Here is a 23272-nt window from a genome sequence, read left to right on the forward strand (position 1 = left end):
CCCACAAAAATAATAGTCAATAATAGAGGAGGTTTTTACCCTCCTTAAAAAAATCTCCGTAAATTAAATGTGATACTAGGGGTCGTGAAACCCCCCGCAGATAGGTTGTGACAACTCAAACTGCGATGGTTTGAAAAACCCCGCAAATTATTTTGTGGAGGGTAAATATCCTTGCAAATTGAAAAAATAATCCATTAAATAATATTTTTTAGTGTGTTTTCTATAAGTTTTAACTCAAATGAGTCTAAAATAGTGCTATCAAAATGGGTCATCCGACCCAATCCAGTTCAACTCACCACAGGTTGACCAATGAGTCAATCCAACCCAGCTCATTTATTAGTGAGTCAAAAAAATTTGAATCCAACCCGGCCCACAATAGGTTTATGGGTTAAATAAATTGGCTAACTAACTCATTTAGTTACTAGTTTTTTTTCTCAATTCTAAAAAATATAACAAATTTTTTCTCATTCAAATCACATAAAGGAAAAAAGATCTTAAATTAAATTTATGATTAATCAATCCTAACGATTCAAATATGTTTTCATAAAAATTAAGTTAAGTATATAGATTTGTGAATTTTTCATGTTACTTTATTATTCAATACAAAAATAATTTTGTGCAAGCCTCTTTTAATATTTTGTAAAATGACTAATCCAATAAAAAATACTTATTAGAAATACTAGTCGAGTTGGTGAGCTAACCCAACTTATCATGAGTTCAATCCAAGTAAGCTGAGTTCTTAGTGAACCAAGTCCAAAATTGACTCATATCAAAATTTTAATTTTTTTTAACTCAACCCGACTTGAATCCATGATGAAGTCGGATTTCAACCCCTTTTGACAACATTAGAATGAAACATCATTAAACACAACAAAAGTTATTAACATTATTAAATTAAAAGAATTATATCTACTTTTTTTATAATTTAAAAATTAAAATATATCAAAATTTAAAATAAAAATAAAATATAATTTTGTAATCAAATATAAGAACTAAAAATACTTATAACTCGATAATATATAAAGCGAGGTTGAAGTGTCTCTATTTTAAGCATTTCTCTACTGGCATCAGGAAGAACAATCCTCCTTGTTTCAGTAATAAGGAAATCTTGTCATCTACCTCTGAAATTTTTCCATAGCATTCCAAACATTGCCTAACCTACCTTTCTTTATCTCTTTCTTCTGCTTTTTTTTTTTTCTGCATTAAGTTAGATAATCTTGCAAAGTTTATTGCAACAGCATTAGTGGTAGTAGAAAGCTTTCAAATACTCTGGCTTGATTATTGGTGCTAACTAAGCTAGAACTTCCTCTGTCATATGACAGTTGATTGGATTGGTCAAATCAAATAGGGTGTAGGGTGGTTCACAGTGATTTCATACTATTAACAACTTTCCTAAATTTGCACATTCTTGAATGTATTAGGTTGGAAATTTTGTAAAAAGTTGAAGTGATTTTAAAGGAAACCTAATGTACATGTTTTTTATAAGAAGTTGTAATGAATTCCTCTTTTCCTCTACTATGCAACCTTGAACCTGTGAAGGTGCAGTAAAATCAGAGTCAGAAATGACGTGCATGGAATGAATTTAGATTCATGATGTAAATAACCTTGTGGGCATGCAATGAAAGGGACAAAACCGTAATAAACATAAGCTGTATTTCTTCTTAGGTTACTATGGGTTATTAAAAAAGAGAGAATATATTAAAGTAGTATAATACTTTTAGTTTTTTTTAAATAATAAATTGCGATACAATTAAAATCATAGTCTATTTTATTAAACTATAATTCATATGATACTAACCTCAATCACTTCCACACTATTAATGAGTTTAAAAAAGTTTTACAGAATGTACACTAAAATCTAACAAAATCTAACTCAATCAATTCTGATTTTAAGGTTTTGTTTGAAAAAGTTTTACTCAAATAAACTGAAATCTTATGATACTATGACGATTTAATTTTTTTTATGAAATATATTAAAGTCATCTCAAAATGTGACCATTTCAATTTTTTTATAAAACTCCTATTGATTTGGTATCATTTTATTTTAATTAAAGTAAAATCATTTGAGTATGTTACAACTTTGTTATGAATTTGTACCAACTTGAAACAACTTATCTATTTTTTCTTTAAATTATCCAATTTCGATAATTTTAGAATGAAATTACACTAAAAATAGTAAACAAACCTCTCAATGTATAATCTATCTCAATTACTATATATAATTGATTAAATTACATATATAATGTGATAGACTTATTATCCTTTTTGGTCTTTTTTTTTTTGTAATTTTTTTCAATGGTAAGATTCAAATTTTTACCGTCTCTAAATCGTTAACGATATAATGTCTACATGAATAATCAGTAAATGAGGTGTTAGTTTTTTACATACGTGACTCGTCCAACATAATATTCACATGATCATATCATTATCTTCAATCTCTCAATACAAAAATCCTAACCACTACTGTTAGCTACTATGCACCTCACAATGCTAGCAACATGCCAAAATGAAACATCTACGCACATATCAGAAATCAAGATGCAGTTCCCTAAATAAATCTCTAAATAAATTTCTAAATCATAAATCTCTACATCGTAACTTCAAAAATAAAACATAGAATCATAAACTAAAATGCAATTTCCATGTTTCTTTCTATTTTCCACATAATAAAAAATAAGAACAAATGTTCCACACAAACAACCAAAAATAAAAAAATAGAGCACACATTCATTATATCTATTTTCAAAGCAAATTACTATGCAATTCTACAAAATTCGACTTGCAAACCCAAATTGTAAAAAGAAAACGAAAATAAAAAGCATGAATTAAAGGTAAATGAGATATAGAAAGTGAGAGGAAAGAAAGAGAAAATGAAAGTTTAAAACACTAGGTGATAAAGACTAGAGTAAAAAGGAAAATTGAAAGTTTTAAACATAATATGGACGAACACATAGGCCAAAAGTTAACATTCCATTAACTAATTGCTCACGTGAACATATGATGTTAACCATTTAGATGTCCTCAATAAAAAAAATTAAATAAAAATTACAAAAATTGAAACCACATTAAAAAAATCATTAATAGAGAATAAAGTGAATAAAAATTACAAAAATCAAGTTTGACGTTGAACAAAATGAATAAAAATAGAGAACAAAAGTAATATTAAGCCTTGACTATATTATATATCATATAAATATAATAATAAATAATTAACAGTAATATAATAATGTACAAATTAAATATTTCGAAAGTGTTAAAAATAATTATAATAATTGACATTAATAATAATTTTATTTTATTTTAAATTGTTTTTAATCAATCATATTTTAGTTTATTATAAATTTATCAATTGTAATATTTTTTATACTCCTAAATATCCATATTTTACTTTAACTTATTTTCGACTAATCACATTTTATTTTAAACTAAATTTTAATCACAAGAAAATTATAATCTCACAATTTTGTTAATTGAATTTTTTCCATATTCATTAAATTACTCATATATATATATATATATATATATATATTATTTTTCTTTCCATTTTTTCCTTAATTGAAATAATCTAATTTGACCCTTTTTTTTCCTTCTAATTTTTATTATTTTATATTCTTTCAAATCCATTTTTAAATCCCGAGTAGGTAGTTATTAAAATAAAAATTGGGTGGAAAGAGATAACTAAGTAGAAAGTGAAATGTTTGAGGTAAGAGATTATGAATAAATTTGATTCAAAAGTTTGTATTAATTATGATAAAAAAATTAATTTTTAATTTTAATTGTAATAATATACTACTATATTTATTTTATTATAATAAGTGAAAATGTAAATATTACATATAATATATATTTTACTACAACATAATTTTTTTAACTAATTATTTTAATTACTTAATGATAATTGTAAAACCCCGGGTATTTTAGAAATGATGATAGTTTAAAGATAGTGAGATTCAATTATTTTAATATTAAATGGTTTAGTTATAAATAATTTTGTTATAAACGAGTTTCATTATTTTAAAAAGTATCATCTTTCTAGAAACCATTTTCTAGAGTTCTCTACCTTCTCTCTAAATGTTCTTGCTCCTAAGTCATCTATTTGATGATCACGAGGTGTCTAAACGATCACGACTTCAAGGTCTTCAAATCTAACCGACAAATTTCTACAATAGAACAAGTAAGTTTTTACCCCTTTTTTTTTCGGTCTATCTTGGTCTTTGATCATACATATCAAATTTGTCTCGCATGTATAAAGTGTGTTTCTTCTTTGATTATTGGTTAATTTTGGGTCCTAAGATTTCATCCCAACAGTCATTCCGTCAATTGTAGGCGTTTACTAAAATTCTTCGTGGTGGAGCGTTGGTCGAGTAATTGTTGGACTGTCTTAGTTTTCCCTAAGGTAAGGGAATCTAATTTGCTTTTTATATTAGTAGAAAAATGTTTGAAATCTGTCATTTGGTGTGCATGTGATTATATGATTGTTCGTGGTGTGAAATTTAGAAAAATATGAGTAATTACCTTTATGATGTGTTTTAAAAATTTTGAATGTATGATTGTTGTATAACTTATAGTTTGATGAAATGGAGATGTTGTTGAGATAAAACTGTGCTATTATTGATAGTTGGAAGAATTGAGAATTTTGAGTATAAATTGGATATTTAAAGTGATGGGTGTTAGCATGTAAAATTTTGGATTAGTGGGTTTAAAGAGAATTTTGTAGTTTGGAAAAGGTCTTTGGGTCTATTATATTTGGTTTAAGTCCTAAAATAGTTATAGTATGAAGTTGAAATTGAGAAGTAACACTTGAGTGCATTTTATACCATTTTAGAGTGAAATTAGGGGTTTTCAGAGGTGAATTTTAGAAGGAAAGATGGTTTAATAGCAATAGCAGTTTGGGGATTGTTTTTGAGCTATTTTAGACTTGTTGGAATTTTTAAAACAGTAAAATCCAATCCATATTGAAGTAGAGGTCTTGTGAGGGGGTATTTGCATGGGTTTTGGTCAAAAAGAGGGGTTTTAGGTAGTGAATTTCTAAGGAAGTGATTCTGGGTGGAATTGGTGAATCTAGAGTCCATTATTAAGTCAACCAAAACTGGTTTATGCAAATTTTGTAGTGAAATGGTTGTTAGAAGAATTGGAAATGAGTTTGAGTAGCTTAAAGAGGTTGTTTTGGTTTGGAATGGTCAATTTGAGCTAAAGGTGAGTTTTCTGAGGTTTCTTAGAATTTATAGGGTGCTAGGAAGTAGTAGAAGTTGGGGAAGAAGTGTCCATGGTAAAAAAAAAGAGGAATTGGATCTGTCATGGCGCTGAGCGCCAGCTCTCGGGTAACAAGACGCTGAGCATTAGTATGGGCGCCAGCTCTCTGTCTCGCTGGCGCTGAGCGCCAGTTTGTGCCACTAAGTGACAGTCAGCAAGGTTATGTTTTTTTGTTGTTATGGTTTTGGGTATTTTGGGGCACTGGTCTGGGTTATTTTCCTTTCTTTCATTAATGTTGCATGGTTCCTTATGCTTGGATGAAATGTATGATGAAGATATCAAAGTGTTGTGTGAACGATTGTGAATGGGAATTCCTAGGAGGAATCTCTTATTGGTGGTTTTATGGGAGACTATTATAACTTGTAAGAAGCCGATATGAGGTTATCCTACTCTAATGATCATCCATGCTTAATTAGAGAGTGATGAGTCATGTCGTAAGAGGAGCAGGAGGTCCTAGCTTGAGGAGCTTTCTTCATGGTGGCAAAGGACGTTTTAAGGACTAATCTTGTGTGACAACTTTGAATGAGTCAGCTGTTTCACCACACAGGTGTAGAACTTTCCATGGCTCGACATTTATACTATATTGTAAAGGGTTTGACCAAGTTCGAGTCAATGGTGTGAATGAGAAAAATCTTTTGATATGTGTGAATGGGAGAAGATGTTCTACTAATTGGGTGATTATAATTATATGTTGAATTTTATTTTTATCATGTTAAACTGTTTTATCATTAGCTTATCATTGCTTTTGTTTTTGTTTGTCTATGTGTTTTCTCTTTTACGATGATTACCTTGATGGGTGTGAGCTTAGAGAGGGTCTATTTGCAGTTGTCTCAGTGTAGGTGTTGGGGGTGAAACAAAAGTATAATTAGCCTATTTTTCTTTTCAAGTGAAGATATTTCTTCTCTTAAAATCTCAAGTTTGTTGTAAGTTATCTTCTCTGTAGCTATTATTTTAGTGATTTTATATTACTAAAATGGGATGTTACAATAATAATAAAATATTTTAATAAATATATTATTATATTTTACATATTAACTTAAAAATAAATTGAAATTTAAATTACTTATTATTATTATATTATTTATTTTAATTATTTGTTATATTATAATTTAAAAATACATATAATACAATATTTATCCATAATAATTATGTGTCATATCATAATTATGCTTAATTTTACAAATTCGTCGGCAAAATTTTTAAGAAATATTATCTTTTAATTTATTAGTTTTTACCTCATTTTTCTTCTTACCGTTATATTTTTATGTCTTTTATTCCGTGAGAACAAAGCGACCTTAGCGATCCTTTTTTTCAGCAGATGAAAAACATGTATTTACTGTTTATGGAAAAAACATATAAAATAAGGTAAAATAGGCATTAAAAACAACAAAATTTCTTTGCTAACATGGAAGACATTTATGAAGAAAGTTGTGTATAATTTTATTTTTTGAATAAATAATGCAGACAAATTTTTTAAAACAATGAATAAAATAGAATTTTTTATTTGTTAAATATTGTAATAATTTTATTTAAATTTATTTTAACTAATCTATATTTCAAAAATTATTTTTACAATGAATTATTTTTAAAAATTTATTTTAAATATATAACTTTATCTAGATAACAATTTAAAATTATTTATTTATTTTTACTTCCACTCTCTTTCTTTTCATCTAAATAACTTTATATTTATTTTTCATTCTCCTCAAATGAACTTATTTCTACTATTTCGAATTTATCTTTTAATTAAAACATAAGCTAACATTTCTGAAGAAAAAAATACATGAATAGTGAATTATACAGAAACAAATAAAACGTGAATGCAACGAAATTGATGTAATACGTGATATCCCAAAATATATATAAAGACGTTATTGAGTTATAATAATAAAAAGCAGTTGGAAACATATAACTGAATATTGAGAATTACAATCATCCTTAAAATGCTATGAAGTTAAAACTTGAGGTACTAGGGTCTTCCAAAATCCCATAGGTTCTACATATTACCATTCTTCAAAATACATAAGTTAAAGTACAGAGATCCTAATGATACTAGGACTCAACATCCTCTTCCTCCAAGTCTTGCTTCAGGGGCACCTCCTCGACAACTGCTCCCATCTAAGTGGATGATCATCGCAAGAGAAAACATACACAAGCATAGCACAAACACAAACAAGCAAGGGTGAGCTAATTATATAAAAAGCATACGATATGACAATATGTGCATGCAAGAGTTAACTTCAATCAAGCAAGATAAACACGCATCCTAACATGTTGAATACTAGACTTGACTCGTCCGTACTTTAGAATGATAGTCGAGTGGTGGCTTATGAAACTTGGGTTCCCCCACCCCTACCACACTCACGAGGTTAGCTTGTTCCGGGCCTTGAGGCATACTGGAAGCCCCCAAGACTAAGACCTCCTGCTACTCCTCACCACATGGTTCAATCCTCTCTATGTGAGAAGAAAGACCATTGGAGTTTCAAGGTGACCCCCAAGACTGAGCTCCTACTCTCATTCTAAACAGTAAGAATCTCACCAAGAGATCCTACACAGATGAAACTTGGTTTACAACTTGGATCATCTTTCAACCACTTTATAACCATACACTTTTTGCTACAATCCACATACTTGCCTGAACATTACAATACAATACTATAGATGCAAAATAATGCTTCACCAACAATCAAAGAGCACACTAATCAAACGTAGCACAAGAGAAAATTTAGAGAACTAGACCCAACACTCATTGCACATCGCACCGCCCTCGCAAGGCGAGACTTGCGCTATTCGCATAGCGCATCCACCCAGCTCGCCTTGCGAATTAAGTCTGAATAAGTATCAGACTTTGGGTCTGTCGCATAGCGCACCCAGGTCGCTATGCGAGAGCCCAGACAAAGACCAACCCCCTTAAAACTCTCGCTATGCACCCCACTCGCCTTTCAAATTAAATGGGCAGTGGTTCCAGACCACCACCAGTCGCATAGCGACAGGATCCGCCAGGCGAATCCACAGACAGAGAGCAACACCCTCTGGTCATTCGCACAGCGCACCAGCTCGCATAGCGAATTATCCAAACAGTGAGCACCCTCTACAGGGTCTCGCTATGCGAGACAGCTCGCATAGCGACTCTGCATCATCTGCAGAACGCGAATTCTGCAGAATCACACACTCACACCCGTCCTTACCACTTATAGGCCTCTTGGCCAACTTTTAAGACTTCTAATTCATGTTATATACTTAGTTAGACTTGCCTAGTTGATTAAAAACGTTACTACTACAATTCTAAAGTGATTTAGACTCAATTTCTACTCTAGAACGCCAAAATCAACAACTTAGGGACCCAAATCCAATTCTACTACTTGTAACTTGTTTTTGACCATTTGAAAGACTCACACAAGTCACAAATGACTTACCCAAAGTATCTGAACAGACCAAATGAACTCCTAACCTCTAATTCTAAATTTCACCACCTCACTTCCTATAAAATTTACCTAAAACACTACCAATTCACTTAACCTTCCATAAAATAGCTATTATAGCAGAAAACCATCACCTAACATATCCAATTACAGTTGCACAATACATTCAAATCAGCTCACAAACAACATTCACCAGGTTCAACAGTAGTCATCCAAAGCATACATGATTTAACTTACACAAGTACTACATTTCAACTCAAACAACAACATCGTGTAGAATTTAATACACACATCTATCGAACTACCAATTCAAACAGAAGTCTAGCTTTCCTTACCTTGGTGGTTATAAGCACAGTACAATTCACAACAGTAACAAGGCCTCAATAGTGCCTTACATAGCCAGCACACAACAAGACCCTACAACCCACTAAAGTGGAGACAGAAGCAACGCTTAGAGCTAGAATAGGCAGAGAATCAAAAGGGGAAAACTACTGGCTACATGCAACTAACAAAGTTGTATGCCCTAGGTTCAAGAGAGATGGAGAAACAGAAAAGAGTGACTTACCCGCCCAAGACAGAAACTAATCGGATGGACGAAAAGCTCTCAACTCCGTGAACGAAAGAACACCACCTATTTGACAATGCAACGGTTGAAATTTATGTAAGGGTAGACAAAAGACAGAGCAAGAAGAAGAAGAACAGAGGTTAGAGAGAGAAAGAAAGGTTGGCTAATGAACTCGGAGTTAAAAAAGAAAGTCCCTTCTAAGGTCATGGTGTCCTTAGTTTTACGGGTCTGGCTGCCTCAACATTAGGCCCAATAGCCCTATATTTTTCAGACTTTTACATAATAAGTATTTTCTCTAACAATAATCTTTTAAATATATATATATATATATATATATATATATATTTACTTGTATTAATGATATTATAATTATGTTTTAATCTTTGTTCTTTTTAATCTTCGTACTATAACTCCGGAGTATCTCCATACTCCAAGTAGATTTATAGTTTTGTTTTTTGAATATATGTTTTCCACTTTTGTAAACAAGTTATTTTTATAATAATATTATTTTCATACCAAATATAGGCAAAGGATCATAAAAGAATACGATTAAAATATTTAACTTAAAACTACAAATATAAATAAGAGAAAAAAAATCCTTACACATATAAAGAGAGAAAAATAAATTATTTTTGTAACCATAATGGCCATTAGCTGATACTTACCATCAATAATAGTTTGTTTTTTTTTTATTTCTTTACAGTTTTTGTTTTCTATTATTATAATAAATAATAATAAATGATATGTTTTTTCACTCATTATTTCCTTCCAATAAGAAAACTCATTTTTTATATTTTAGTATTTTTTATTTTTACAAGAGGGTTGGTTAAAAAAAGATGAATACCTAATTCTCTACAACAAAATATAAAGAAATGAAAAAAGAAAAGAAAAGTGATACGTTGGTAGGACTAAGGGGGGACCCACTTGGAAAGGAAGCCAACCCATGTGATATGGCATGGCATGATAAAAGAAGGAAAGGAGCTTACGTGTGATGAGATATGAATGTTAAAAAAACGTGAAATCGCAAACGCTCACTCAAAAGCTGAACGTCGACACCGTGTTTGTCAAAAAGACTGACTCAAAGTGCTAAAGTCTCTCTCATGCTTCCCACTTCTCAATAATTATGCTCCCTCTCCTTTTTCTCGATCATTCCTTTTTATCTATACATTCAAAATCCACGTTCCCTTTAATTTCACAAACATTCATCTTTTCGCTTTTCTAAACAAACAAGGTCTTAACGCGGACCATAAAACATTATTTTTTATATTATTTTAAAATACTATTTTATAACTATGTTTAAATAATATTATATCTATTATTATAATAGTATTTCTTATTTATTAAATTTATTATATTGGAAGAGAATTTATTGTGCTACTAGATCATTATATAAATCTCCTTTTCTATAATAGATAATTAAAAGATGCGATTAGGATTACGAAATATTTTAACCAAGGATTTAATCTAGGTGTAATATTGCATGTTTTTACCTGGATCGTCTCTATTTAAGAGCAACCAGCTCCACTTGTACTTCGCTCTATCAACATTAACTTGTTCAGTTCCTCTTGAAACTCTCTTACACTCTCATACATGGCTCGCTCTGTGCCTTTGGTCTCAACCATCTTTGTGCTTCTTCTGCTTCTGGTGGCCACCGGTAAGCCTTTCTCCACGCTCAACACTATCATTTTAGGGTTTTCTCTTAACATTTTTTTTTCTCCTTTTGATTATTGAGCAGAGATGGGGCCAACAATGGTGGCGGAGGCAAGGACATGTGAGTCTCAGAGCCACCGTTTCAAGGGACCATGCGTGAGTGACACCAACTGCGCTTCTGTTTGCCGAACTGAACGTTTCAGCGGAGGACATTGCCGTGGCTTCCGTCGCAGATGCTTCTGCACTAAACATTGTTAAAACTTTATGACTGTGCTCTGAAGGAAATTAATCTCCATAGAAGATGATTCATCTATCATCTTTCTACCAGTGTTGTTAATTAAGTGTCTTATGTTTGAGAATAAAGGTTACGTACCACTGATCTTTCTCTTTATCTTCTTCTGCAGTTCTTTCCATTAGACGAGTGCGATGAGTATAATGTAATATGTTTGTGATGTAATGATAAATTTTGTTTCTGTTCTCCCTTTTTTTCTTTTTATCGAGATAAGAATGATTAAAGATTGATTTAGGAGAAAAACATATATTAACATCTAATTTAAATCTAATTGAACTTATATATCACAACTCCTTAGAACGTTTTTAACATTAATTTTACGAGTCAGTAAGATGTTCTTCTTGCTGGACAACAGTTTATTGTACGATTAATGTGATCCATTTTTATAATACTGTGTTCAATATAATAAATATTTATATATTTTTGCTTTGATATAATAAAAAGAAGTAAATTACATTATTAAAATTTTACTGTTACAGTTAATGTGATTAAATTCATATTCTGTCTTTCATAATATTTAGTTAGTTTTAAAAGAATAATTAAAAAGTTTATATATGTTTTTTTAAAATAAATAATATAGTGCTATAAAAGACATAGAAAAGTGAAGTGCTCAAACTTATTGTCCTGTCTCGTATCAAAACAGGAGATGAAAATAGTATATTCAGCTTTAGAAAAAGAAAAATAAAGTTCTAGCTTTGGGATCCCATACTTACCGACAGTTCATGATATCTATCATTTTTACAATATTTACCTGTGTAGGAATTAGTAACTAAAAAAAAAAACTTATAAGTATTACAAAACATGAAGTAAATTAATATATTTATCAATATTAAATATGAAATATAATTTTTTGGAGATACAGGTTTCAAGAGGATCACTTGAGGATATACAAATTGCTAAATCTTAAAAAATTTACAATAATAGATTTATCGTCATAGATAATTTAAATAATTTCATTTTATAAATTTCTAAAAATAATAGTCAATTTTTTTAAGAAATAAACTTTAAATTTAATTTAATTATATAATATTATTTATAATGATATTTTTAATATATTTCTTTACATTTGTATATATATTCAGAAAGTAAAATTAGATATTAACCTAATAATGTAATAAGTTTAATGAACAACAATAAGATAAGTTTTAAATTTTTGAATGATTCTATTATTATTTTAAATTTTACATTTAATTTAATGTTATAAAATTGATTTATTTTATGATGAGATTTCATTCACTTTTATTTTATAAATTTATTTTATTATGATATATATAAATTTATTTTATCTATGATATATGTAAGAATTTTTACATCCTAAAACATAATATATTGTAAAATATATTTAAAAGGCTCAAAATTATTAGTTTAGTAGAAAAAAAAATAATTGGAGGAAGAAAAGAAATAATTAGAGGAAAAAAACAAGAAGAATAAACGTACAGAGATTCTTGACATAGATGTTTTGACACGTTACCGACAACCAAACCCTCTACTTCTGTTATTCCTTTGTCCATTGTTTCATCATCACATCATTTTCATGACTACCAACTCGCATGGATGAGAGGGATAGATTTGACATTTTTCATTTATTGAGTTTTAGTGACAAGCCAAGACCAGAAATTTTACCATTATACCACCTTTCCCAAAAAGAAAAACAGTTATTTAAAAGAAGACAAAAGTAAATAAATAATGCTGGCCCCATGCTATTAATGATTTTCTCTGAGTATAATAGTTGTATCTTCAAATCGATTGATGATAGAAAATCATAATTTAAATGAAATTTTAAATGAACTTGGAGAACATGGACAATACAAAAATTCTTAATGGATACACGAATAACATAAAAAGAAAACAACGAAAATTAGAACTTATGAATAACAATAATAAAAAAAAACATTAAAACTGTCAAAAACACTTTCCTGACCAAGCCGGATTTCTCACAACTCATAAATCTTATATATTTTTTTATAAATAATAACATGACACATTTTTACATTTATTTAATACATAGTATAAGAATAAAATATTATAAAAATATAATTTTTGTTTTTTATAAGACATAGTATAAAAATAAAATATTATAAAAATATAATTTTTTGTATTTTAAAAAAAACAAGAGTAAAAAATAGAAAAGAATAATATCAAATGTAAAAAATTTAAATCTGTAGAATAATTCTTTTATATTTTTTTGTGAGCAGTACTTTAACCCAACTCATTGCGACACGCGTAACAAACAGTCATCATTGCATTTAACGTCTAATGTAAAACCAAAATTATTTAGGCCAAGAGACATAGTTTTAAAGTAAACTAGTTTCAGGATGTCTTTTTGCTTTTATTAATATTTTGATTACGATATAAAGGCAGTTGCTCCCTCCACGAATGTTTCCTGTACCATTTTATACTAATTTTGTCCTTTTTTAAAATGAATGTCAATATCCCCGTTTACATATTTTATATTTTAATTTATTATTTTTATTTAAAAAAAAAAACTTCAACGGATGTAGTGACATCCGTTAACGAATTGCCACGTCCGTTTTAATATAATTCTTAAAATTATTTTGATTAATATTTAAATAATAATACATAAATTAAATTAATAATAATTATTTTATTAAATAAAATAAAATAAATTTATAATTAATTAAATAATAATTTTAAAAAAATTAAATAATATTTATATATTAATTTAAAATATAATAAAATAAAAAACTAAAAACTTTAAAAAGAAAAAAACTTCACGATGTGAACATCCGTATCCATTTTAATAAATTTTTAAAAATTATTTTAATTATTATTTAAAATAATAATACATAAATTAAATTATAATAATTATTTTATTAAATAAAATAAAATTAATTTTTAAATAATTAAGTAATAGTTTTTAAAAAAATTAAATAATATTTATATATTAATTTAAAAACTTAAAAAAACTAAAAACTTAAAAAAACTAAAAACTTAAAAAAAAAAACTAAACGGACGTTTTCTTCAACGGATGTCGACATCCGTTCAAGAGAAAAGGAGGAGGTATAGGATATTTTAAAATATAAAGGATAGTTTTGGAATTTAAAAAAAGTGTGGTGGTGCAGGGAGCAATGTGTGGTGGTGTAGGGAGTAACCCTCCAATATAAATAATACAGTTATTATTATATTTGAATGAAATATTAAGTTTTATCATTTTTCTTATAAATTATGATCATTTCTAATTTTTAGATAGTTGAAATCAGTGTTAATATATTATATGATTTATGAGTATACAATCTGTTCAATTTTATTCCAATATTTTTTGTTACCGCAATATAGATAATTTAGATGAAGTAACATATTTGCATGATAAAGTATCCTTTATTATAAAAAATATTCAAAGAAATTGTCCTATAATAACACTGATCGTGTTGATAAGAAATCTGAGTTAGTATTAAAGAAATGATTAAAGAAATCTGAGTTAGTATTAAAGAAATCTGAGTTACATGTATTTGGGTAGACCAATATGTATTCGATTAGTCCGTTATGGTGGTAAGTTAGACAATGCATGTTGGGTGTACTTAGGTGGATATATTCGGATGGTTATAGAATATATATTGACATGATTGAAGGGTATTCAGTTATATATAGCATAATAGCCCAACCCTCTAGACTTAACTCGCTCGATGTTGAAGTCTTGTAAAATGCCGCCATCATGTTGGACTTTGGTCTTTGTCGTAGTGGCCATGTGCAAAGCAAAATTTGTATTTCTGTGGTTATGTACCCCGATAGGTATAACCCCAAACCTCAAGAAGCGTAACGACAAAGATGTTGAAATGAGAAAGTGTCAAGATTGACTTGACGTGGGAGGTAAATGGTTATCAGACTGCATATGAAATGAAGCAAAACTAAAGAGGTGAAGAGTCATGGCCCCTAGGTGTAAGATTTGAAGAGATCTAAGGGTTGAAATGAAGAGATGGGAAGATGAACAGTTCCCAATTTTGCTATAAATAAGAGGCTCATTTGCCTTAGTTGAACACCAAGTTTTTGAGAATTTGCTATGTTGGTGATATCTTGTGGAAGAAGTTCATCACTTGAGAGTCGACTGTTAACAAGTATGTCACCTATGTGGGTCGAACATAAGATTTGGGGAGAAGACAAATAATGATAGTAAGCACACCTCAATGTCCTTTGATGCATCATCATCCGGAACTTTGATGGTGGAAATGAAAGTGATTACGGAGAATAGAGCGAATCTTTTTGAGGAGGATACTGAGTCCAAACTACCTTGGCAGGGAGTGAGGAGCTATATGAATGGACAAATCCTTTGGTGAATAATCATTTTTCCAAATTTAAGTAGTAAAAAATATTGAACTCTTGGGCTTAATAGTGTATATATATATATATATATATATATATATATATATATATATATACATACACACACTTGTATTTCTGAATTTCAAAAATCGTTCAAAAATCGTGTTGACAATGTATTGACAGTGATTTTAGATGCTTCCATTCATGTTAGCAACTCATTTACATTTAGTGGCGGGGTAACATAATTCAAGTCTACAACCTTCTTTATCCTAATTACATAGTAAGTCCGTTAGGTGAATCCTTCTTTGAATTTAAAAATTTTAATCTGCTCTGGTAAGAAATAAAGTATGCATTCCAAAGTATATGGCAGAGCTAGTGAGGCCATTGATGTCAGACAACTTTCTCAATTGCTTCATGACTGTAAGTTTATAATATCTATTACTTTAGAAAGTGTAGTATTTTGCTATGGGTTAATATTGTAATATATGTAATTAACTATATGCAGGACTACATGTTGCTCAAATTTTGGGTGAAGTCTTTACCATTATGAAAAAAACATATCTTCATGCTTATTATTTAGCTGATTTAGCATTAGGGCTAGTTCCTTATGCATCAAAGGCATTGAAGAAAGGCAGAAAGAAGCACTTATTGTCTAATAAGCAAGGATCTCTGTGCACCTATCAGATTACATGAACTGGAAGATCTGCATCAGAATGTTACTTAAGTTGTGGGTCGAAGTAGTTAAATATAGCAATGGTTGCAACGGTCACACAACATAATTCCTATTATCAATAAGCAATGCGAATGTCAAAATAATAAAGTCAAAATACCAACACAAGAATTATTTTGTTTAACAGATCAAATACACAATTTTATAGTTCAAAGAGCAATGAACACATACCAAATAACATATTAGAACAATAATCTTCGTCAACTATCTCCTTCAAACTTTTGAACTCAGCTTTTCAAGGAAATATTTGGTATTGATTGAGATTTTATAATTGTGGCACCAACAAATAGTAACTTACAGAAATGCTGACATACTCAATATTGGCTTTTATTCTTTAAAAATTTAAAATTGTGCATATCATAAGTATCACCTTCGACCATCTTGGGTTTCCACAAATCAAAATCTTCCCCATTTACCATTACTGGTATTTTGTCACCCTGCAAATAAGTTGTAAAAATAAGTACATGTACATAAAGATATGAAAATAAAAAAATGTAATTTACCTTATCATCTATGAGAATCATTTCCATACATTTACTGCTATCGTCATTAACCACCCCCCTTGTATGAAAATCAAGTGATTTTTCTTAAAAGATTGGTAATCATGTGAAGGGTTTTTTACACCCTTATACTCAACCATTAAAAAAATAAATAAATAAAACTAATAGTTATTTCTTTAAATTCGACCTAATTCGAGTCTCCATATTGTTTTATATATTTTTTTTCAGTGCTAATAATAAACCTATATTTCTCTTCCATTGTAAATCTCATCCCTATAATTAAGTCACCATCAAAATCAATGTTATAGATTTGAAGAGCAGAAATATTGGTCTGTTATATATTGCCTCAAAGTGGGCTATTCTTTTCTTCTCTCTCTTTAAGAACAAGCAATGGATCGGCTTTTATTTCCTTCACCCCCATCAATTGTTTCCCCCACTCCCTCAAATTTTCAAATTATCATTATATCCGTTGTAAAAGTGATTTCCCAAATAAATATTTCAAAAACTTTTCAGAATAAGTTTTTTTTCTAGAATTTCTGAAATGATATTTTCAGAAAATAATTTTCTGAAAAAAATATCGATATATATGATTTTCGAAATGAAATTTTTAAAATTTTTGAATGAAATTTTCCAAAATGCATATAATACCTTTTGAAATAAAAACAGTGGTGATGATGTAAGCAGTGAGGGCGGCGGTAGGTGGCAGCTGTGGTGGTGGTGGTGGTGAAAGGTGTTTAAGACTTTTTCTCTTATTGTAAGTATGCAATTAGTAATTGTGGGAGTGCACGAAGCAGTAGGTCAATGGGTCTCACACCGAAAATGGGTTGGCACTCAGGGATCACTTGGAGGCAGAGACGGACAAAAACATTATTTGTTTTTCAAAAGATCTAAATCTAAAAGTTATATGTATATATATAAAAAAATTAAATCTTAAGTTTTTTTTTTTATGTATTTTTGTAAGATTTGATCATTTTTGTGTTATAGTAGAGTCAGCATTTGTATGATTTGAAAAATGTATGTTTTAAGGAAGAAGTTTAGGCATTAATGTTGTAAGGAGGGGAGGGAGAAGAGTGTTTGTTGGAAAGAAGCATGCCTCTCCAACATCAAGCCATGAAATACATGAAAGAAAAGCCCTCCATTGTTATTCCCTCAAAAACTCCACCTTCTTCAACTCCCTTAAACCATCCATACATTTCACAAATCCTCTCCACACCCAACTGGGCTCTGTTACTAAACCACCACCTCTTCTCAAACCCCCTCCTCCTCAACCCTCGCTCCGCCGTAACCGTCTTCCACAACCAACGCAATGCCTCCCACGCCATCAAGTTTCACGCCTGGCTTTCGCATGTCAACCCCGCACTCGCCACGCATCCCTCAGTGCAACGCGCTCTTCTGAACACTCTGCACCTTAACGGCCCCGCGGTGCTGTCGCTCGAGTTGCTCCGTGACGTTCGCAATTCCGGGTTTCGGCTCACCGAGGACCTGCTCTGCGTGTTGATTGGAAGCTGGGGAAGGCTCGGTTTGGCAAATTACTGTGCTCACGTTTTCGGTCAAATCTCATTCTTGAGTCTCACCCCTTCCACTAGGTTGTACAACGCTCTTATTGACGCTTTGGTGAAATCCAATTCAATTGACCTTGCTTATCTCAAATTCCAACAAATGCCTGCTGATAACTGCCGCCCCGATAGAATTACCTATAACACCCTCGTTCACGGGGTTTGCAAGATTGGCGTGGTGGATGAGGCGCTTCGGTTAATCAGACAGATGAACGATAAGGGACTTTTTCCTAATGTCTTCACTTATACAATGCTTATTGATGGGTTTTGTAACGCCAACAGGGTTGGTGAAGCATTTGGGGTTTTTGAGATGATGAAGGAGAGGGGAGTTGCTCCTAATGAAGCCACTGTGAGAGCGTTAGTCCACGGGGTTTTTCGCTGCTTGGATCCAGGTAAGGCACTTGATATGTTGTTATCTAAGTTTTTAGATAGGAAGCTGGAGCAGGAGGAGCGTGCTCATTTTAAGTTAGCTTGTGATACTGTGTTGTATTGCCTTGGGAATAATTCTATGGCGAAAGAGATGGCTGTGTTTCTGAGGGAGGTTTTGGGAAGAGGTTATGCCCCTGATAGCTCTATTTTTAATGTCATAATTGCTTGTTTGGTTAAGGGAGCCGAGCTGAGAGAGTCGTGTGACATATTTGAAATTTTGAGAAACCGAGGTGTGAAGGCAAGCACTGGTACATACCTTGTACTTATGGAGGCGTCGTATAAAAGAGGATGGAGGGAGGACGGGGATCGAGTTTTTGGTCAAATGACCAGTGATGGGCTAATTTCTAGTGTTGTCTCATATAACATGATAATCAATAGTTTGTGCAAAGCCAAATTGACGGATAATGCGTCAGAGGTTTTCAGAGATATGCAGGTTAGAGGTTTTGTTCCCAACCTTGTTACTTTCAATACGCTTATTAATGGGCATTGCAAGGAAGGAGAAATATTTAAGGCACAGGAGCTGCTGGAGATGCTTTTAGAAACTGGGCTTAAACCTGATATCTTCACTTTTAGCTCTATAATTGATGGACTCTGTCGAATAAAGAAGACTGAGGAAGCTTTTGGATGCTTTACAGAGATGATTGAGTGGGGCATCACTCCAAATGCCGTCATTTACAATATCTTAATTCGGTCTTTTTGTGCCATTGGGGATGTTGCAAAGTCAGTGAAACTATTAGGAAGAATGCAAAAGGAAGGAGTAAACCCTGACACCTACTCCTATAATGCTTTGATCCAAATCCACTGTAGGATGAATAAAGTTGATAAAGCTAAAAGGCTTTTTTATTCAATGTCAAGATCTGGCTTGAATCCGGACAATTACACTTATGGTGCTTTTATAGAGGTACTCTCTAAATCTGGGAGATTAGAGGAAGCCAAGAAGATATTTTACTCAATGGAGGCAAACAGTTGCTCTCCTGATTTGTATACATGTAACTTGATTATTAAAATATTGGTTCAGCAGAACTGTACTGAAGAGGCACGAAGCATCATGGAAAGATGCAGACTTAAGGGAATATCTTTAAATTCTATTCCTAATTAGTGAGACTAATTTCCTACTAATTTCTCGGATGCTACTACATTATTGAGCTTTTGAATATGATGATATCGATTCTGGGTATAGAGGTACCTCAGATTATAAAGCCCTGTTCATATGGATATCTTGTTATATAGTGGGACAGAAGAATTATGTGTGTTTATGTATGGATGTACTTTTTTGCCATTTCAACACCAACAGAAAAGAGTACAATAAGGAATTCATTTTTTCTTCTTTAGTCGGTGACTCTCCATCATCGTTTTTAGAAAGAGCTTGATCTAGAGGCTGCTCTTCCGCCCTTCTTACAAAGATCTTGATCTAGAAGCTTTGATGGACGTGGCTTGGTTATCGTGTTATACCATACTTCTAGTCTTGCTATGCTTATCTTATTAATTGTGCTGTTGTTCTGGAGGCAACAAACAACACCTTTTTCCTCTGTTTTCTCCATTAATGGATTAACATTGATCACCTAACAAACACCAACATTAAACAGTGGAGGTTATGTCAAATCACCACAGCCAAGAGCTCCATCTTTCACTTGTGACCCATCCTGCACATTGAAGAGCTCGAATTTGATGGCACTCTTGACTGGAAAACCTGGGATACCAAATTTCGTGGTTGTGGCTGTCGCTTATGATGTTAATAGTTTTATTGGACAGGGTTTATATTAGTTCTAAACTAATATTTGTTCTAGACTATTATTAGGGGTGTGTATCATACACGTATCCCTTTATCGATGAAGTATAACATCTCTCTCTTGTCGTCCTTCTTCACTTCCAGCCCACCCACCCCAAATAATTTAAACTGGCTCCATATAGCTTTCCTCCTAATAGCACTGGTCACTGGGTCCGTATGCAGCTTGTTGCATTTTCCTTTCAATTTAACATGGTAACAGTGAATTACTTCTGTAGCATATTCGTGTAATGAATCTTCATCTTCAAAGATCACATCTATAAAACTGGTATTAGTTTTATTCCTTGACCAAGGTGCATTTATTATTAGAAGTTATAACCTTATTTGTTGTGAAGGAAGGATCTGTGTTAGCTACTTCTAGACTTTGTGTTAGCATTTTATCGAGTTTTGGGACATTATAAATCATCTGATATGAAGATGCTGGGTATAAGAGGACTTCTGATTTCCCAAAGAGCATTTCAGTGAAACCATGCAGCCAAGTTCTATGTTAAATTACATTTATTGTTTTTTGCAACTTGTTAACATATGTACTTTCACTGTTAATATTATTTTGAACATGAAATTCAATGAACTATATGTGACACTGGTATTACTAAAATTTTCAGACCGAGGTTTATCAATGTAACTTTTCTTTTATTCATTGCAGGTTGAGTATGGCCAGTTTCTGAATTGCCTGAATAATTCAACTCCTTTCTCAATTGTGGCTTTATCGACCATAAAGTCTTAATGATCAATATTTGAGTTGTGGTGGTCCTAACGAGACTGATCATCCTGGTGCAATATTTCAGTCATAATGAAATTCAATTGTATGCTTCCATTCAGGTAATTTTATGTCTAACAAACAACAATGGACACGTTTGTTTCATATATCTTTTTACCATCCACTAATGCTGTCGTCGTCCATCTTTTATGATGTTCATGCATAAATGTTATATTTGTACTAGCCTAGCGGATAGTACTTGTCCAGTAACTATGTTTTATTTTTATACCCTTTTTTCTTTTATATTTCACAATGTAATGGTATTTGTTGCAATATAGTAAAACATAGCGAGTAGAACATCTATCTTAAGTCAGTGAAAAACAAACTCTCTGTACAATTTCTTTTGTTCGAATCTTATTTAAATTTCATCAATTGATGATATACAGAAAAATGATAGCTGATTATATTCTCAACTCTCAAATTTGCTAAGTTGTACTCTCAAATCTTGGTTGCTTACTTTCATTGCTTGACAGAATTGTCTCAAGATATTAGCGGCCTCAAACTTGTTCCTGTTAAGTATGATAAAAAAACATAAGTAAGACCATTTCCAGCATCAAAGGAGTATAGGGCTGCCCTAGAGAACCAACCAAGCCTTGGAATACTGCTTTTAGAAGATAGTTCTCTTCTATGCTTATGACTGATGATGGCGTGTTTTGCTTTTGTTCTGGCTGCTTTATGTCGTTTGGAGTGTTGGTGACGTTTGAGGTTGAATATTTTGTCTCAGTAAATGGTCTCTGGCACAGGTTGAAAAGGAGAAGTGTACTGGTAGCGCCTACTTGGTATTAAGTAATTTTTCAATCTGTAGTGAATGATAAACTGTTATGCATAAATGCCAGAACAGATGATTTCGTGCTGAACCAAAGAAAAGCTAAACAAGCCGTAGTGTAGCAGTATATGGTTGTGTGCTTATTAGCATGCTTCTATCCATCCAAGTTATTTATCAGGATTTTTTGTTCCATTCTAGCCTTATTGGAAAATCCCACTACACAAAATTAGAGTTACAGTAAGAATAGGGACAAACCTTGGAGGTTAGATCGATCTAATTTTCTTGTAATCTGAAACCTTGTAATTGGAAAAAACTTGTCTCTCAAGTGTCAGGAGCGAATATTTCTTCTCAATTTTCTACCACTGGCAGCTAATAAATTTTGAAGGCCAATGAATTATTTTATGTATACGTTGAAACTTGTGTATGTTTGCGAAACTGCTGATTACATTAAGTATCATGTTACATATGACTCGAATAACTAGTCGCCTAATTTATTTGGAACCATATCAAACGACACGAACATTAGGATAATGTCATAAAAATTGAACCACAGGAACAGTATAACATATATAAAGAAATGTGCTCTATAGGGATGGTACGCACACTTCTTTACTAATGCATTTTTCTAGTCTGATGACATTAATTGGTATATGAGTAGAACAAATTTATTTTTGTCGATTTGTTGATGCATGAGTGAGTATAGAGTGATACATGACTATGGTAGATTTGTGAGAAATGGTGGATAACGTTGGGCAGCTTCTTCCTGTACCTCCCTTTTTTTTCTTTCTGCATTCCCCCATAAACTTGATAAAATGACTGTTTTACCCTCTTCTTCCCCTGTGTTAGCTCTTGTACCCCGAGGCAGCGCATCTTCCAGCGGTGGCGGTGGCACCTCTTGTTACCTAAAAAGTTATGCATCAAAATTGTGCAAAATTCAAATTTTAGAATTGAAAATTCGCAAGTGATTGATTGGACAACAAAGTGTCAAAGTTTTGACAGTGTTCGTACATAAGTGTAAAGTAAAAAGATTTACTGTCTTCCTGTATCTTCGTGACAACTGTTCATACCGATAGATTTCAAATATGTTAAATTGCTTGTATTTGTTGATTTGTAACCTATGAAAGTTAGAAAATAAATAGATTTCAAATATGATAATTAGGTGCAGGAGCCCCTCGCTTTTCAGTGACAAAATTTGTTAAAAGAGGTTGAATTGAGATATAATTTTTTTATTAATTAACCGATAAAAAATTAATACAAATTCTATTAAAATTATTCAATTTTAGAA

At 31.4% G+C, this 23272-nt stretch overlaps 2 protein-coding genes across 3 annotated transcripts; both read left to right on the top strand.

Moving 5' to 3' along the window:
• The first annotated feature begins 10733 nt into the window (after window positions 1-10733).
• On the top strand, window positions 10734-11368 carry LOC124829674 (defensin Ec-AMP-D2-like). Its single transcript, XM_047303234.2, has 2 exons — window positions 10734-10894; window positions 10976-11368. Exons 1-2 carry the CDS (start codon window positions 10831-10833, stop codon window positions 11146-11148), a joined length of 237 nt encoding a protein of 78 aa, XP_047159190.1. The 5' UTR covers window positions 10734-10830; the 3' UTR covers window positions 11149-11368.
• A 6342-nt stretch (window positions 11369-17710) lies between these two features.
• Window positions 17711-23131, top strand: PPR40 (pentatricopeptide (PPR) domain protein 40). 2 transcript variants are annotated; one of them, XM_088104464.1, is made up of 3 exons: window positions 17711-20729; window positions 21108-21283; window positions 22834-23131. In XM_088104464.1, the coding sequence occupies exon 1, from the start codon at window positions 17780-17782 to the stop codon at window positions 19772-19774; it is 1995 nt and encodes a 664-aa protein (XP_087960590.1). In that variant the 5' UTR covers window positions 17711-17779; the 3' UTR covers window positions 19775-20729; window positions 21108-21283; window positions 22834-23131. The 2 variants fall into 2 exon arrangements, with proteins under 2 accessions (XP_087960590.1, XP_047159179.1); XM_047303223.2 differs by lacking the exon at window positions 22834-23131 and adding an exon at window positions 21695-22395.
• Window positions 23132-23272: the final 141 nt, after the last annotated feature.

The sequence above is a fragment of the Vigna umbellata genome, chromosome 1 (assembly GCF_029865625.1).
Source record: "Vigna umbellata cultivar VRB3 chromosome 1, Vumbellata_1.0, whole genome shotgun sequence".
Taxonomy (NCBI): Eukaryota; Viridiplantae; Streptophyta; class Magnoliopsida; order Fabales; family Fabaceae; genus Vigna; species Vigna umbellata.